Consider the following 18600-nt stretch of genomic DNA (forward strand, 5'->3'; position numbering starts at 1 on the left):
ACGCAGAGGAACCCATTATGTTGACGGTGCTGGAGCATAATCTCATGAAATAATAATAATAATGCACCCGTATGGTGGTGGTGGTGGTGTGGGTCTGTGCTTTTATTACACACATACATTTATATTAGCTGGGAAATATTGCTGAATGTAATAATTATTACCACTGTGATCCTCCATGTTGATGAATTAGATGTTTTTTTTAAATCATGCCATACACTTGTGTGGATGATGATGAGGTGATCAACATCCTCGGCATCATCTCCATCATACTTAGAGAGAAGAGGGCACGCGGTTCAGATGGCCGGAGGGCTGACTGCTGAGGCGAGTCTGAGCTCCCCGTGTTTGTGTGACGACGCGCGCGTCAGCGGGACAGAGCCAACCACCGCCAGCGTCATTTGCACAAGAGAAGACCCATACGACGGAGATGCTCGGTTGTGGCTCTGTGTCAGGTTCCCTTTCGCCCGTGAAAGTCCACGCGAGCCTGCATTTGCTCTCACGTCGGGATGCTTCAGACCAGTTTTAAAATGATGTTCAATTAGGTGGACGATGTGGAGATGATGTGGAGGGGAGTTGTGGTGCGCAAAGGGAGTCTCCATCCTTCTTCTCCCCACAGAGTGGAACCTGGATACACAGCCAGAACTGTAAGGGGTGTTCCCGGCATATGGATCTCGGAAGTTGTGCTTTTCAAACAATTCTCCACTTTAGCCCTCAGCAAAAGCCCCATCGATGGTATTTTTCTGCGCGACTTCATAGATTTGGTTCACTGAGGGCCATCAGAAGAAGAGCCATGGCAGTGCCAAATATGGTGTTCTCTGACGTGGAAAGTTTTCTGGACTCGCATCCCGAGTTGTTCGAGGACTACCTGAACAGAAAGGGGAATTATGGCATGGTGGAGAAATGGCTCAAGAATCACCAGGCGAGCAAAAGTCCGGCGACGGCTCCTCCAGCTGAGCCGAGAGAGGAGAAGACGACCAACGCGCACAAGGACAGCTGGGCGAGCAAATGTGATGGTCTGCAGCGAAGAGCCTCGCAGAGGGAGCTGCGCAAAACTTTCGCCAGATCAAAGGCCATCAATGTGAACAGGACATACGACGAACATGTCAACTCCAGGGCCCAGGAGCCGCTGACGAGCATGAGGAGGAGAGCTCTGCTGAGGAAGGCGAGCTCTTTGCCCCCGACCACTGCGCACATCCTGAGCGCACTGCTGGAGTCCAGAGTCAACATCCCCCAGTACCCGTCCACGGCCGTGGATTTTAAATATTACCTCAAAGAACACAACGAGAGAGAGTTTTTCCTGGAGCTTGTAAAAGACATTTCTAACGACTTGGATATAACGAGTCTGAGCTACAAAATCCTGGTGTTTGTTTGTATCATGGTCGACGCAGACCGGTGCTCCTTGTTTGTAGTGGAGGGGACCGGTAACAAGAAGACACTGGTGTCCAAATTCTTTGACGTGCACGCAGGGACCACAGTTTTACCCTCAATGAATTCAGACGAAGTTCAAGTTCCTTGGGGGAAAGGGATCATTGGATATGTGGCTGAACACGGGGAGACAGTAAACATCCCTGACGCTTATCAGGTGCTTTGCTTTGCTCTGCTCCTCTCCGTGCACGCGTCACGCGTGTGTGCATCTGCATGAGTCACACAGTGAAAAAAAAAAGAGAGAGATCTTTTTGTCTGTTTTACCTGTCACAGTCATCACCAGTCAAACAGTGCAACAGAGCTGAGTTCACTGCAACCAACACCAACAGAGAAAACACAAAACACCACTGATACAATTAAGGCGATAAAAGAGAAGAATAATTCTGTTTTGACTTTTTTTTTGTTATTGCCTTGTGTCTGCATTGAGTTTGAAAACTAGGGCAGTATGTGTGCTTACATGGAACTGTTTAATGATGCCCCTGAAAACTCCTTTTCAGACAAGTCTAAGCAGGTCTCCCCTTTGCTGACCAAACAATTACAATAGAAATGAAGAGCTACTGTACAAAAATACAGAAGCTGTCTCAGCAGCACACATGTCAAGACACTTTGTCCGGGCAAAATGTTACTGAACAAACCTCAAACCTGAGCTCTGATGAGTCACACGCTGAAGTGCAATGGCATGTCAGGGGAAACAGTCGAGTTTTCACATCAAGTGTCTAACATTTGTCTTATTCTGTGCCTGTGGATTGCAGGATCGTCGCTTCAGCGATGAAATTGACAAGCTGACAGGATACAAGACCAAGTCACTGTTGTGCATGCCGATACGCAACAGTGACGGAGAGATCATTGGAGTCGCTCAGGCCATCAACAAGAATTCGAGTGGAGATCTCTTCACTGAAGATGACGAGAAGGTGAGTTCATTATGACTGTGAGTCAAAATGCTAAATGAGCTCCTTGTCTCCCAGTCCTTGTCTATTTGGTAACTGTTTCCCCACATCCTTCCCCACGGAAATTTAAAATGAAATTGCCACTACGTGTAAAGGGACAGTATCAGTCACACCGAATACCACCACAGATGTATAGCCGATTAAATGAATGGTCCAGTGTGTCAGAGTTAGTGACATCTAATGGTGAAACTGCAACTAAGAAACAGGGGACTCCTTCGCCCTCTCCTCCTTTATCCCAGTTGTGTCAGCGAAATATGGTGACCTTTGCATCATCAGCTACTGCTTCAAAACATGTACACTCTGGCTGGTTTGTCTGTTTGGACAGCTGTAGAAACATGGTGGATGAAGATGGTGGCCTCCATAAAACAAGGCCCTGTGTATATGCAGTAAAAGGCTTTTTGCTAAGGACACTAGCTATTTTAGTTTTTTATTTTAAAGCACTTATTCACGTATCCAAACATTCATATGGATGGTATGTACAAAATCTCTCAATACATCTTCTGAAATATTATACAGTATACTGGGCCTTTAATAAAATTTTTTTGTGTTTATTCATTTTAATGAATGGATTAAAAGACAGGGTCACACGTTCGAGCCCTGGTTAGAACAAGGGCCTTTCTGCATGGAGTTTGCATGTTCTCCCCGTGTGTGTGTGGGATAAGGTAAATTGGACACTCTAAATTGACCATAGGTGTGAGTGTGAGAATGAATGGTTGTTAGTCTGTATGTGGCCCTGTGATGGGCTGGCGACCAGCCCAGGGTGATATTGGCACCAGCGCCCCCCCGGCGATAAAGTGGTAGAAGATGGATGAATGGACAGATTGAAAGACGGATCAAATTCAAACTTTCATAAACTTTTCATGCTTGTGAGTCATTAAACAGAATAGCAAATAAGAAAAGCAGACAACGGGCAATATTGTGTTGATGCTCTGATTCCAAGTATTGATATTTTGTTAAGTTGTGAACGAGATTGTGAACTGTTCCAAGTTTTTGGATGTGTTGTTTTATAATTCATTGTTTAAACCACCTGTAGCAGTGCAGCAGTCCACATGTGTATGCAGTGAATTACACTGGACTACAGGTGGTCAGGTGGAGCAGGTTTCAGTGACTGTATTGGTCATTCCGTGTTTACGATTCTTCCAGTTTGCATAAAGAGTCTTTTATCTAAAGACAAGACAGATGTCGACAGAGCTTTCATTTGGGAATATCATTTGCAGTTGGAAAAAGTAAAAAAAAAGAAGCTAATATAGCAATAATATGTTATTGTGGCATAAACATTGTGATGATATCAGATTAGATTGGATACAGGCACTTGTGTGGCAGGGCACTGGGGATAGAAATGCTGTGTCTCGTGGAAAAAGCTTCACATCTACACTGACAGGCACAAAATGTGGGTCAGACATTCCTGGTTCCCTGATAGTGTTTCCTAATCGCTGTAGTGATACGCTGCCTGTTTCTTTAATTCGAGCGTCTACTATTTGAACAAATGCATCACAAATAATGAAATTTCCACGCACATAAAAAGCAATTGTTGGTATGTTACCAGACAACGGAGCTGGTAACCATTACTTTTGAATCATCAGTATGTTAGAAATATCATTGTAAGCATGTTGTCAGGCTGACATTAGCACTATAGGCTCAGTGGTGCAGCTTAACTAATCTGCCAGCGTGGCTTTAGACTCTGAGGGTCTTTATTATTGCTGCACTGGGAAGTGTATTGCACATGATTCATGTGTGACATTTCACAGATGGTTCTTAGTTCTTTTTTGACAATGCACACTGTTTGGTGGTGTAAGCGTAGCAGAGCACCGACGATGTGAACAGTGGGAATGTTTTCACAGACTTTGCTTGTTTCATTTAATAGTTAAATCAGATTTCCTGCTGTTGCTTTGGTAACAATATTTTTTTTTTTTGCTGTGACAATACTGTACACAACAAAAAAACCTTCATTGGGATGGATAAAGAAAATCTCACCTGACACTATCTGCACCACATATACAGTACACGTCACTCCCGTCCTTTCATCTTACATCCGCTTTTTTCATTTTCACTTTTCTTTATTTCACTAACTGTACATTCTGTATGTTGTCTGATAAACACCAGTTCGTGTTTTAGTTCTTTACTCTGTCTGAATGTAACATATATTCATTATTTAAAGAATCCACTCAACTCCCCGTGTCTGATGTGCAGCCCTGAAAAGAGACTCAGTGCTCAGTTTCTAGCTGGGTCACAGGTTTTCTCTCGGTATCATCCAATTTTTCTAAGGCAGTATCCAAAGGGGCCAGGGTGCCGATGCTGTACGAACAAGAATAACAACCATAAAATCTGTGAGGAATCTAATTTGTTAGCACTTGTGTGTGTTGCGCATCCATCTTTAACGTAGTGTTGCCATTTAGAGTTATGTGATTTTGAATGGTTTGCAAAGAGCTACAGTGGAGTATTCCATTTATTACAGTGGAGCTGCTCAGCGAGAATCACGTCAGTCCCCAGTACAAATGTGAACATACCTACATTTGTATGAGAAATGGAGAGAGAGATACTTTAATGGGTGAAGTATACACATGTAATGCACTGAGCCAGCCTTATGTTTCTGATGGCTTGCTTATTAAGCCATCACAAGAGATAAACACGGAGCATGTGATTGTCAATAAACACACTTGAATAGATGTAGCAGGAAGGCGGTTAGAAGCACATGCGCTTATTGCGGCTATGATGAGCCCCTAAAGGGTAGAATAGATTAAACATGAAAGCACAAATTGAGCTATGGCTTTATTTGAGAGTTGGGTGTCACAGTGGCAAATGACTGTAGGTTTTATTCTATCATTTGTTTTCCGTCGGGGCTCTACTGTCAAAAAATTAGAGCTCGAGATTCTATCCATTGTTCAAAAGCGATGTTAGATTCTTTTTCCTCCCCTTGTTTTGAGTGGGTTCACACTGAATTAACATCACACTAATGCTTGAGATGGCTACAGCTGAATTAGTAATGAAATGCAACGCTTGCTTCACAGTGAGCACCTCACGCTGCACAGCTGCATCTTTGCGTTTGCATGGATATTGGAAAAAAGAAAACGTGTCGGTTTTTAAATCATTAAGTGACGCCGCATTAGAAAGTCATTAAAGACATTAATGCACATTTATTAAGACAAATGCTGTTTTGCCACACACTGGAAACTTGCAGGATAATTAAAACATCATATGTTCACAGTATTTGTTTGTTTATGCATTTGAATCAACTTTAGCTGACAATAAAGTAGCAGCTACTCTCACTGGAGTGCACACAGAATGGCTGGTTTTATCTGACTTAATGTTCCGTTGATACCCTGCAGAAATAATATTGGTTGGACAAGGTTTCAGCCAATGTATAATATCTCATAATCACCTGTAGAATAATGTACTTTACATACTAATGGACTTCATTTAAATGTGTAATCGTGTCCTGCTATCTCTACATCTTGCATTGTTGATTTAACTTTTTGCAATATCGTACATGAAATGCATTATTCACAGAAAGGCATTTTCATACATTTTCTCTTAATATGATGCCAGCTACATCACGCAGCTTCCATCTGCCAAAAGAGTTTAACATTTTGTGTGAGTTGATTGGCAAATAGCAATTCTCCTCTCACCACTGTCCTCCTTCTGGCTTTCAGACTTGCTGTCAAATTGTCGAGCAGCAATATTGTAATAACCACTTTCACACAATTTTCCAATGTAAATGCAGTGCTAAAGAAGAGAGAACACAATCACATCTGGGAGTCTCATGTTTGCAGTGTATTCCTGGACAATATTAGGTAATCGGAATTTATACAGTGTATTATACAAATATACCAAGTCTTGTGTGACTGCAAGTTAAGTGTTCTTTAAATTGCCTTGCATGTTGTTGAAGCGCACCTATGAAATGGTTGCTGTGTGAAAGTTCTGTGGCAAAAACAAAGCAGAAATCATGGACATATGTAGATGATTTATTAATTTCTCAAAAAAGGAGCAGGATTCTGAATGTGAACTTAAAAAGTACCTCCAATACTTTCCTCAACTGCAAAGATGTGTTAAATTTGCTAATTATTTAAAGAGTATAAAACCTAAAATTTTGCCTTCTGGGATGCCAAAAAGGGATGTTGAATCTTCTTACCAGAGAATCTACATTGCTTAGGTTGGAAATTGGTTGACTTGCATAGAAAAATACCTGATTTGAAAAGCCAATTTACACTCTAGTCAATTTGGGGAAAGTTTGAACATCACATTTGTGTCCGTTAATTTGTTAATTTCAAGGTGACTGTGCACTAATGCAAAAGTTGCCTCTTTGTTTTTACTGTTAGTGTATTTTTTTCTTCAAATGTAGATCATGTGACGAGTGACGTGGTCAAATAAACAGCTGTATATACAGTATATATATATATATATATATATATATATAAGATGTCAAGCTGTCAGTGAGCTCAAGCATGTCTCGAATAAACCTGGTGTAATAGATCTGTAACATTAAATAGTAACGCAGATAACATCAATTGGTGTTCGATGTGCTGTTGTTCAAGTGTAAGGGTAGGTCACACTAAATACACTTTAAACTTGACACTTTAACCCGTATTTTCTACATGTGTTCCAATAAAACTGTATGGTCATTATAGCGTCGCAAAAAAATTTCACTGTACCATATTTAACCCAGGAAAAGTATCACGTTCTATGCACTCGGGTTCTTTTATGACCACAGGACGATTCATGTGAGGAGCAGTAACTGTTTACCCGAGGTGATCATGTTACTGCACCAATGCAACATCTGCTGCTGAGCTATTGTGACCTCCCCTTTGCTCCCGGCTTTTTTCCATGTACCTGCAATGTGTAGAACAATTTAATTATTTATGGATAATAGCTATTGAGCTGCACTGCTGCTGTAGTATAGCGTTTATTAGCGGTGTCGTAATATTACTCATACATTACAGCCAGTCAATACAGAATATCTCACCTGCGGCGTTTGCCTCTGTGAGGGGAACACTTTGTAAATCATGACACTTTTGAGAAAGGTGGGGAATGTTACATGTTATTCATGATGCTGCGTGTATTGATATTCATGTTCTGAACATAAAACATTGACTTGCTTTTTCATTTAATGAGGTGTGTCGATTCATGTTGCATTTTTATTTGATGTAATACCCTCAAAAGAATCATTGCTTACAAAACTGCTTTTCAAATCTAGGGGGTCCCACATGAGATAAGGAGAAAATTGAGATCCTTTTTTTTTCTCTCGGCAAAACAACACTTTACCTTGAAAGTGAGCACCGCTCTGTAAATCAAATACTAGTTAGTATTTGTGGGGTAAGTGGACAAAGCAAGTGTGGGCTTTGTAATTTATCTTGGTTTGCTTTATATTAAAATTCCAGTTGTGCTAAAGGAAGTCATTGGGGTTTGAGAGCTGACTGTCCTCAAGGCCTTGGCCAGTGACTTTTGTTATTAAACCACTCTTTACTGGTCAGTCCACAGGCAAAAATGTCTTGTTTGTAATGCAACCGTGTATAATGGCCTGGCTGACAGAATGTAATTAGAGAGAGCAGTGCTTTTCTTGGGTTTGCCTGTTAGTTCCACAGGCAGATCCATAGCCAGATCCCTGAAGTCCAGCTCGCTAATGAATCTGCTCCTGCTGGGGCTATTGATGGCCACTGCCTTTCAGGAAGATCATTATTAGAGAATTCCAAAGGACAGCTGAAATAGCATTATGTCGGAGCTTATTGCCCAGCATCATCTGTTCTCTGTGTGAAAACAATTGCACGCGGCACTTGATTATGTGTAATGACTGAATTAAAGGCATCAAGTTAATTTACTCATTAGCATGACGGAGTCATATTTCACATGTTATGATTAGAAATTAATTAGATTCAGTGATTTGATTTGCATTGTGCTTAACAGGATCATAATGTGCACTTCAGTCAGCGCAGGTTTCTGTTTGTGATTTTATACAAATCTACTTTATTGGCACAAGATGTGCTCGTCAGAAACAAGCCATTGTTTCAAAATATAAGATCTGGTTTACACATTACTGAGGATTTATAAATGCAAACATTGCATTTTTTTTTGTCTCTGCTCCACCATTGTGTGTACTGTACATGCTCTCCCATTGTTCTGCACATTCATCAATGTGTTGCCTAGTGTGGTGCAAGCAGTGCTTTCCTGCCGTGGCTTTGCATTTAAATTCAGATAGTCCTACTACCCCTGAAAGAGTGAGGGGTTAAATCTACTGTATGAAGCTAACCCTGGAGACCTGTTTGATTGTTAAGAGAAACTGAAGCAATTAGAGCAGGCTCTCTCAGCCCTTTCCTCTCTGTGATGCCATTTTAGGGCTTAGATGATCGTGAACCCAGCAATTAGAGTTGCATGGTTGTCACGTGCATTGATAATCAATGGTGTGAGCACAAAAGTACGCTTCAAATGTATTACACCTAAATATCAAAAGAGTTTTAATACACATTTTGCGGGGGTGTTTTCCCCCCTCTCATGGATATGAAGTGAATTGTGTGTATATTACTGGCTCACTGTGGACTGATGCTATGTGTTTGTGAAGGGAATGTTGTTACTGCTGAGTCTTTTTATAAATTGCAATGGGTGGGACTGGTGTACGCTGAGTGTTTTTAAGTGTGTTTGCCCTGCTTGTATTGTCACATGAACAAAGAAGTTTTTACTCACTGAAAAATAGTTCCCCTGTAAACGGACAATACCTCCATCCATCCATATGCTACAGCCTCCACATGAAGGTCACGGTCTCGTAGTCTCAGCTGACATAGGGCAAAAGGTGGTGTACACCCTGGACAGATCGCCAGGGCCACCTAGAGACAAACAACCACTCTCACACCTACAGTCAATTTAATCCCCATATTGCATGTTTTTTGGACTGCGGGAGGAAACTGGAGAACGTGCAAACTCCATGCAGAGAGGTCCTTGTTCTGATTGGGTCACAAACCTGGGTCTTCTTGCTACAGAGACAAAAGGGCTAACACCAACTGTGTGGCTCTGGAGAATAACTACTAAACTAAATGTACCAAATGTACCAAGGACGTTCTCCACACTAGATCAGATGCAGGTTGACAACCATTACGAGGTCACAAGGATCCCCACCGAATGGTAACACCAATCAGTAGGTGTTAGATGTAGATGTCAGGAGATAGATCAAAATATTAAGACTGCTGTGTTACTTTAGATTTGATATAGCCTATGTATAATCCACATGGTTAGCACCTCACAGCAAGATGTCTAGACCTAAAGTGGCAGAAAATGGATGGCTAGTCAGCTGATTTTACTCATAATTGATACTTGTTTTTAGTTTTTATGATCAGTGTTTTACCCAAACTTTTGGCAGTAGTCTGCTCTGGGCATTGTGAGATTTTGTGAAGTGGTAAAGTGGTCGTCATGTAACCGCGCTAGAACCATCTTCTAGACTTCTACCGCTTTAAATCTCGGAAAATAGTGGCAAAGACAAGGAAAATACTCAAATAGATGTGATCGGAAGGGATTATGAACGCAACCAAATAGACAGTAGGTCTAAGTAAGTGCCTCAAAACCTATTTGTTTCCATACCTATAAATATCTATCATGTATTTGTATACCCGAGGTTACAAATGCATGAGACACTTTTTGCGGCTGTATTAGTAATTTTAATGATCAATCAATTATTATAAACATTAATGTAATGTCTGTAACCTGTTTTTAACCAGGTCAGAGGTACACACATCACATTTTCAGCTCAGTGCTGTGGCACTGTGCTCCTCACATGTTCATTTGTAGCTGATTTGTAAATGAAATCTCCCGTGAAAGGTGAAGGAGATATATCCCCGTATCAGCGGCCACAGCTGAGTGACTTGCCATTCATTTATTGTTGTAGTGTCCCTGCCCTCAGGTCGCACTGAAAGCTGGTAAATATTAGTGGGTTTGTTGTACTGATTGTCTTGTTTACACAGCAGCCAGATGCTCCACATAGATAGCCAAACAAAGAGGCAGCGTGAAGGAGCCACACAACCTAAATGGCATTGATTCCATGTTATGGGGCGCGAGTGTCTCTCAGATAAGACCCCACTGTGGAGAAAGTGCAATCGTACGGAATTTAACATGCATGTTCCCATCGCGGCTGCTTTTTTCTTCACCTCTCTGCATCGTCTGTAGAAGCTGTCTAGTGCCTAGTGTTGTTCATTATGAACCAACAGATGTGAGGGAGGGAGAAATGCAGTTTGATTTGTGAGATTTCATGATGCATAATAACTATAGTCATTAGGCCACATCAAGTGATTACATTATTTATGTGATGAAAATATGAGTGAAAGGGTATTTATATAATCAGCCCAAGGCATACGGAAGTATGAGTGTTCAGTCAAATTGTAAAATGTCAAGTGAATTGATTTATTTGCCCTTGAAGTAATGATGCCAGTGAAAGGCCACTTCTTATTTGTTCCAGTTGAAAAGCTTAGTTTTTCATGGATAAAAATATTACTTTGACTTTTTGATGTCTTTTTTTTTCATTCCTTTAATCTTCATTTCTTTTACTCAGGCGTTGTTCTAAAATTAAACAATGCGAAGTGTAAATGTTCACACGTCCATTGCGTCTCACCGGAGCATACTGTGCGTCCACAAAGTCCAGACAAATATGTTAAGTTATTTTTTTTTTCTTTCACTGATAACACACTTGTAAAGTCCTTTTGTGAAATCCCACCTTGTTCACAGCCATGCTGAACAGCCTGGATTGGCACTTTGCTGACAAATAGTGTGAAAACGTTGGCCAGACTGTATCTCTGCTGTGTGCATGCTCTTGTAAACAAACAAGTACATTTAAATAAAAAAAAGTTAGTTGTAAGTAAAGCTACTGAAGCTAGAGGTTTTTGTGCAGCAGGAGTATTTTGGTATTTTGTTAAAATCTTTAAGCAGCATAATTTTTTCAGTGACCTTACAAAGCACATTTTATGCCCACAATTGAGGAATTCATATTTTAATCATTGAAAAATATCTATTTGGGCTAAAAGATTAAAAGAAACATTCCTCTTGTGTTCTGTGATCACATTTCGTGACACCTGGCTGATTGGCGGAGTGTGTGTTTTTTTATGTGTGCAGCTCAGTAATGACTGTTCAACATGTCCACAGGTGCTACAGATGTACCTTCCATTTTGTGGCATTGCGATCTCCAACGCTCAGTTGTTTGCTGCCTCAAGGAAGGAGTATGACAGGAGTCGGGTAAGTACCCAACAGCCCCACCACCTCACCTCACCACTCCACAGCCCACCCCATCTCTGGGATTATTACTTCCTCCCCCCTGATGCTGCCATTGCAGCTGAGCATTGATCAGCTCCAGCCCACTTGTGATCGCATAGCAGCCCTGCATGGATGTTTTCTCTGGATCTCTAGATGGGAAAGGGGTGGTGGTGGTGGTGGTGGTGGGGGGTGTTGTGGACGTGTTTCCACATGAGGGTCTGGTCCATAATCTAAATCTCCAAGGGAATGTTAAGAGATGCAGTAATTCATGTCACACATTGATCTGTGATGGAAGATAACACAGTTCAGTGAGCGCAGGATGGAAATGAGGAGAGCTCCCTTTACACCATATCATTTTGTGTGGTTGAGTTTGTTTTATTAATAATGATACCAATAATAATAACAATTATAATAATAATAATAATAATGATAATAATAACAACAATAATAATAATAATAATAATAATAATAATAATAATAATAATAATAATAATAATGATGATAATAATAATGCTTCTACAGCTGAGCAAGGCAGAGTTGTATTTAAAAGGTTACCCAATACTACTCACTGACAGATGTCTTATTTACTGTATTTAGAGCAGCATGTGGTTCATGTCACTGGAAATAATGTGCGTGGTATCGTGCTGTGTCCCTGGTGTCCAGGCTCTCTTGGAGGTAGTCAATGACCTGTTTGAAGAGCAGACTGACCTGGAGAAGATTGTCAGGAAGATCATGCACCGTGCCCAGACGTTGCTAAAGTGCGAGCGCTGCTCTGTTCAATTGCTGGAGGATATTGAGTCCCCGGTACTGTTTTTATTCCCCTGCTGTCCAGCTGTGTATGTCTGTCTGTCTGTCTGTACATTTGTGCATGGGCATTTCTCTTTTTCTTATTTTTTACTTGCACCTTTAATCATGTTTTCCCCCCCATTTCAAAACTCTTAGGTGGTGAAGTTTACCAAGTCGTTTGAGCTTCTGTCTCCTAAGTGTAGTGCAGACACTGAAAACAGGTATGTATGGTGTTTCAGTGTTAAAATGTACTCTGCCCTTCAGTTCGTCAGTTTTCTGTCACATCAGTGACCTTTTTAAATAAGCATGTCTCCATCTTTCTGGGCTTTTGGTACCGCGGCACCTGTAAACTCTGCTCATTGCCTTGTATGAGTTTGAAAAGCTTCCATCAAGGACAAAAAGTGAGGGAAGTATAAAAGAGAAAAAGAAAATCTGTAGTGCTGATTCAGAATAGAAGTCATGCTACGAAAGAATCATAATTAATTGGGTTTTGCTGCTTCTCAGGGCATGGCTGAGTGGAGAGACCGTGGCTTAACATTGTGTGGGATGTTTATGGATGAAAACCAGTGCTGAAAGAGGAAGACAAATTATTCCCAAGCCCTACACTTGCCATTACTGACATGGTCACTGCGAGTCGATAGTGACGGCCGTAACAGTTATCACGAGACAAGAACAAAACCGATTGCAGGAGATGAGTAGAAATGAAAGAAATATCGAGTTTGCTTGACTTCCCATTGGAATCTGACTGACTAAACACACTCTGTGGATGTCTGTGTATCTGGTGGCACATATGAAATAAATTGCCAGTTTGTGATTTCAGTTAATCCAAATACACACATTATTTCAAGTCAAGCGGAAATGACAGAAGTATGTCTGTTATGACCGCGCTCTTCCTCAAGGTTCATGTTTGAATAACAAAATTATGCCGTGCCAGAGTCATGTGTGTAATTAAGTGAATACATTGAATACATTTAGAGTCAAACGGCAAGTCTCCTGCCGCCACCATTGGGAGGATAATGTAGAGATGCTGCTAATGTGTGTGTGGCAGTTAAATGACAGACATGAGGCAGGTGAGAGACAAAGAGAACGAGAGGGAGAAAGAAAAAAGATATGTTGCTATCTCATGCGAGGCTTGTTCTCGTCCACACTGCAGGTTTCATATTCACACACCGCTCCATCACTGGATCAAAAGATCTGACATCAGAGCCTTTCCACGTTTTTCAGACGTTGAGAGACAAAATGAGCCTCGCTGAACATTTACATCATGTTGTGTTTGAAGGTTAAAGTCAGTGACAGCCCACTGCAATCAATGTAAATGAGGACGCCTGAGCAGGTTGGCAGGTGTTTCTGTGGCAGAGTATGGGGGCGTTTGGCAATGAGGAAGACAGTCACACAATTAACTTTTCATTACTTCATAAGCTGTGGCAGAAACTCACTGATATGTAAGCTTGCAGTTTAAAAAAAAAAAGAAAAAGCCTAAATGCAATAAAAACGGTGTGTTCATTTTCATAATAACAACGTTATCAGCCATAGGAGTGTATTTGAATGATTATTCTTTTTTTCAATGTAAAACCTCTCGTAGGTTTAACACAATTTGTCTTCTTCTTCTTTTGACACCTCTTCTTATTACTTTCTGACCCTTTAGTTTCAAAGACAGTATGGAGAAATCGTCATACTCAGACTGGCTCATCAACAACAGTATTGCGGAGCTGGTTGCATCCACAGGACTACCAGTGAACATCAGCGACGCCTATCAGGACCCTCGCTTTGATGCTGAGGTAAAAAAAACAAACCCTTTGTCACATTTTAAAGTTAAAGGAAGACGTTTTGTCTTTGTGTCAAAGGCTACAAGCACATATAGGCGGGTGCATATATGAAAGAAAAACCTCCTAATTCTAACAAAAGTTTCTCCACTGTCTTTTATAGTATTAGATGTCCTTAAACTTAAAGTTTACCAAAGTTTGACCACTACACCAGCTGTAAGCTCATACGTGCCATGTTTGTCATCATGGAACCATGGGACCATCATTTAAAAAAAACAAACAAACCCTCAGCTGTACAGTTTGTCTGACAATAATTATTATAATTTGATCTTATTGGACTCACACATTTGTCAAGAGTCAAGTCCAATTCAGTGTAAATGACAAATGACAGAAACAGAAATACTTATTACAAATGGTACAATATAAAATGTGATGATAAAGTCTGGAACATATTGAGCTGGAAGGGATCTGTGAGCAGCAGCAGCAGCAGCAGCAGCAGGTAGATTTCCCCCCCTGGAGTCCATACAGTGGTGCTGTTGTTGGTTGATGACTTGCTGAGCCTGATGGAGGATGAAGAATGAATGATCTGAAGCTTCTTTGAAGGCTGGGGTGGTGATGGACAGGCAGGGAGCTGGAGTAGAATAACATTTTAGTCAGACAGCAGCTACATGATACAGTGGATTAACTGGGATGAGGTGTTGATGTGCTATTGGATTGATACAACTCGCTGATCTTGTATTTGACAGCACGTGGAGATGACAGTAAACCTAAGAGTGTGCATAATATAAATACATGATGTAAAAAAAATAACTCACAGTACAACAGGAACAACAAGAGTAATCTTCCCAAATCAACAAAGAGCTGTATTTGTCTTTTTTGATAATAAACAACAGAAAACTATTTTCCATTCGGCACTGCATGGTGGGAAATTACATGCTGCCTAGTTTTTCCATTTTGTCAGATGTTAATTGATTTTTGTTCGGATAAAGGCCTCGCCCAAACCAGGAAGTGATAAGCATAGCAGTCGGTGCTGATGCTGCATACATGGACAGTGAATCCCACAATGGCGAGCGCAGCAGCAGCAGACCTCTCTGAATCCACCTACAAGCAGCAAAGGTTGAACATGACCAACCTTAAAGAGCAGTGACAGGAAAATAGAAAATATGTTCTCCGTTATGGCAATATACCAATAGCACTTGGCTGTGTGCAAAGACAACCAGCTGACTCTTGCGGAAATGAATCTATGTGGATTCTATTGTGGATTGCTTTTTTTGCTTTGAAGAGGCCTCAAGGGTTCTTACTGTACCCTGCATCCTGACGTTCCTGTATCTCCACATAGCACTTGCTTTCCATTAGAGGTGAGGCATGTACAGTATGCATAGTTAATACTCCAGTGGGGATATACTGTCAGTTGATGATAGAAAGACATGTATTGTTTTAAATCATTCACACTGTACTTGCCTTTTATGAATATGAATCTATTTAAAACTAAAGAAAGCACAGCCTCCGCTAAGGCCTCGCAGTTTCCCCACAATGTCAACACCAAAATCTAATAATTCCTGTTGAGGGCCATAATCTACATCCCAGGAAAACATCATTAACATTTCTGGCAGATGTAAATATGTCTCAAAGCATATATGGATACAAAGGCATTGAAGATAAAATGTGGACAAGGATTTAAATTGTGGAGCAGATTTTTTTTTTTTTAAACAAGACCAGATGATGATTAGTGTATATTGCTGAGCACAGTGCATATGCTTTGTTTAATGAGGATGGATGATAATCTTATCATACTGTTTTTACACTCCCACTGTTTTCAGGCAGACCAGTTCTCGGACTTTCACATCCGCTCTGTGCTTTGTGTCCCTATATGGAACAGCAACCACCAAATCATTGGTAAGATAACAAATTGCTGCAATTACTTGATGAATATCGTATCAATAATTTATTCACTTTGTATATTTTGGCACCAAGAGATTAAACATGAAAAATCACTGTGTAATATAGGGCCAAACGTGTGTGAATAGGTATGCAGCTGCAGGGGTTTGCTTTCATTTCACATGGAACGGCTCACAGTCATTAAAAGGTGTTTTTGGTTGGTTGGGGCCTTCGTCCTACTGTTGCCGCAAAGTTGGACGCACATCATTATCCATTTATCCATAATGTCACCGTATGTTGGAGCAAAAAAAAAATATTTTTAAAGGATAATTTAAGTTATTTTGTAGTGTGGTTGTATGAGGTATTGACCCATTATCAACACTGAGCACACCGCCACCACATGCCGCTCACCAAATAAAATCTATGACCATTTAAGTCTTTATCACAGATGATCATAGATTTGTTAGACTGCCTTTACAAGTGGAAACTACTGTTTGTAAATTGCTCACTCTCCTGCACCAAAGCCCATATAGAAAATCACATATCCCCCTATGGAGGATAAAGTGGTAGAAAATGGATGGATTTCAGAAACCAAAATCACAAGATAACAAATTCTTGTGTCCTAATGATGTAAACCTGATGATTTTCTCTGTGGACATTGGTGCATGGAGGGAGAGCTGATGAAGCCTGGTTAATGGTGGGTAGAGTATGTTGATAATACGTCAAAACCCTCAACAACCTTGAACAATCATTTTAACTGGAATCAATCAAATCATGCAACAACAAAAAAAAACAGAAATGAAATTTGTGTCTCTATACTGTGCTTTTGGCCATATGTTTTGTATCAGTGATGCAGTCGCACTGTGCTGTATATTCAGCGCTATTATCATGTGGCACTAACCTGTTGTTATAATGTAGGTTTCAAATGTCTTTCTTCCATTTTTTGCTGCATAGTACTAGACAGTAGGTGGGGGAGAGAGGAGGGGAGCTCCAGTATGCGTTCAGCTGAGGCTGCATGTGTGTGATTAGATCCACGCTGCACCATCACTGACTGGAGGTGGATTTCCCTTCTTCAGACTGTGTGCTTTGTGTTTGTGAATCAGCCCCAGGCCAAATTCACGCTGACACTGCGATAAATCATTGATCACTCGTTTCGGGTTTTGGTGTGTTGTTATTGCAGAGAGCACATGTGACATACACTCCACCCTGGTTCACTCAAATCTTTATTTAAGTGTAAATTCATTAGCGGGTTGATGCAGCTGGATGGTTAAGACCTGTGAGTGTGTGTGTGATGCCTGCGCGTAGTCACAATTTTTTTGCGTAGGCGTAAGTGCATTTGTCGGGGAGGGGGAGGGAAAAGAGGAAGCAGTGAAGGGGCAAAGAAATGCAGTGTGTGTGTGGGTGGCACCTGAGGATCTGGAGTGAAAAAAAACAACATTATGCAAACATAGAGCAGGAGATGAAATTATCAAGTCAAGGGTACATTCAGTTAAAAAACGTGTTCTTATGTCATGCCTGTCTGCCAAGGTTACAGCCAGCTCCTTCCTGTATGTATGTAACAACGAGAAATACTCTGTTGTCTATAATGAAGTTTAACATCAGATAGTGCAGCTGCTTGCGTTTTTTTGGATTATGCTTAAGAACAAATAAACATGTTCCATGTCTGTTTGTCAGACTGCACTTTTTGAGAGAGAGAGACTGACAGCCAAGTATTTAATTCATATATCCAACACACCACAGGTAACTTTGAAATCAGTCAATTCATTATTTACCTGAAATGCCTCCAGCCAGAAACAGTGCACACCACGACAGCACATTTGTAACTGCATTTTAATTATGACTCGTTTTCAAGCTGCTCTCTCAGTCTGCTCTAAACAGACCCAGATCACTACCGACATTTTTGTCACGCGTTGTCTTACTGTAACGTGTGGATCTGTTAATTGCTGACTCAGCATCAGGTGATCATTAGGATCACATCAGACGTCGATATGTACAGATTGTTATCGTCAGCTGTGTGACTCAAGGTGCATCTGGAGTGCCAGGAGTGGATGAATGGATGAATGGATCATAATTAGTCGTTGTTATTGTGGGCAAACAGAGGCATCCCCTCTCTCCTTATTAACAATGCCGGTTTGCGATATGGTCCCCTTTATTCACCAAAAACTGGTCTAGAAGTTGGCAAGTTTTTAAACATTTACAAAAACCGCAATGTCCAGCAGTCCTGGACCACGGTGCAATGTAAATGTCAGTGTTATGATGTAATGTTTGTTACTGTTGGAGTGCAGAAATGCCCGGTGATTGCTGCTGTTATCTAATTTCATATACAGTATATATGCATATATATTCATTGTGTGAAAGTATGGCATTAATATGTGACGAGGGGCGTGCTCACTGTTGTGACTCACTGTGGACTGCCCTCTGAAGGTATTACACATTTGGACTAGGAATGAAACAAATGCACTTACCAAGCCGTAAGGCTGCAATGTAGGATTATGCTTTCTGACCCAGGTTTATACCGTGAAAAATGAAAATGTTCTTATGTAATGCATTTGTGCTGGAAGCAGTTCATGTCTTTAAGTTCTCAT

General features: G+C 40.8%; 1 protein-coding gene across 1 annotated transcript in view; it reads left to right on the plus strand.

Moving 5' to 3' along the window:
• The first annotated feature begins 361 nt into the window (after positions 1-361).
• Positions 362-18600, plus strand: part of LOC122760812 (dual 3',5'-cyclic-AMP and -GMP phosphodiesterase 11A) — a 29305-nt gene continuing 11066 nt past the window's right edge. Inside the window, exons 1-7 of the mRNA XM_044015983.1 lie at positions 362-1579; positions 2175-2333; positions 11481-11570; positions 12252-12392; positions 12531-12595; positions 14020-14152; positions 15958-16033. Of these exons, the coding sequence (XP_043871918.1) occupies positions 662-1579; positions 2175-2333; positions 11481-11570; positions 12252-12392; positions 12531-12595; positions 14020-14152; positions 15958-16033 (1582 nt within the window). The 5' untranslated portion in view covers positions 362-661. The remainder of the gene's footprint in view (positions 1580-2174; positions 2334-11480; positions 11571-12251; positions 12393-12530; positions 12596-14019; positions 14153-15957; positions 16034-18600) is intronic.

The sequence above is a fragment of the Solea senegalensis genome, unplaced genomic scaffold, assembly GCF_019176455.1.
Source record: "Solea senegalensis isolate Sse05_10M unplaced genomic scaffold, IFAPA_SoseM_1 scf7180000014069, whole genome shotgun sequence".
Classification (NCBI taxonomy): domain Eukaryota; kingdom Metazoa; phylum Chordata; class Actinopteri; order Pleuronectiformes; family Soleidae; genus Solea; species Solea senegalensis.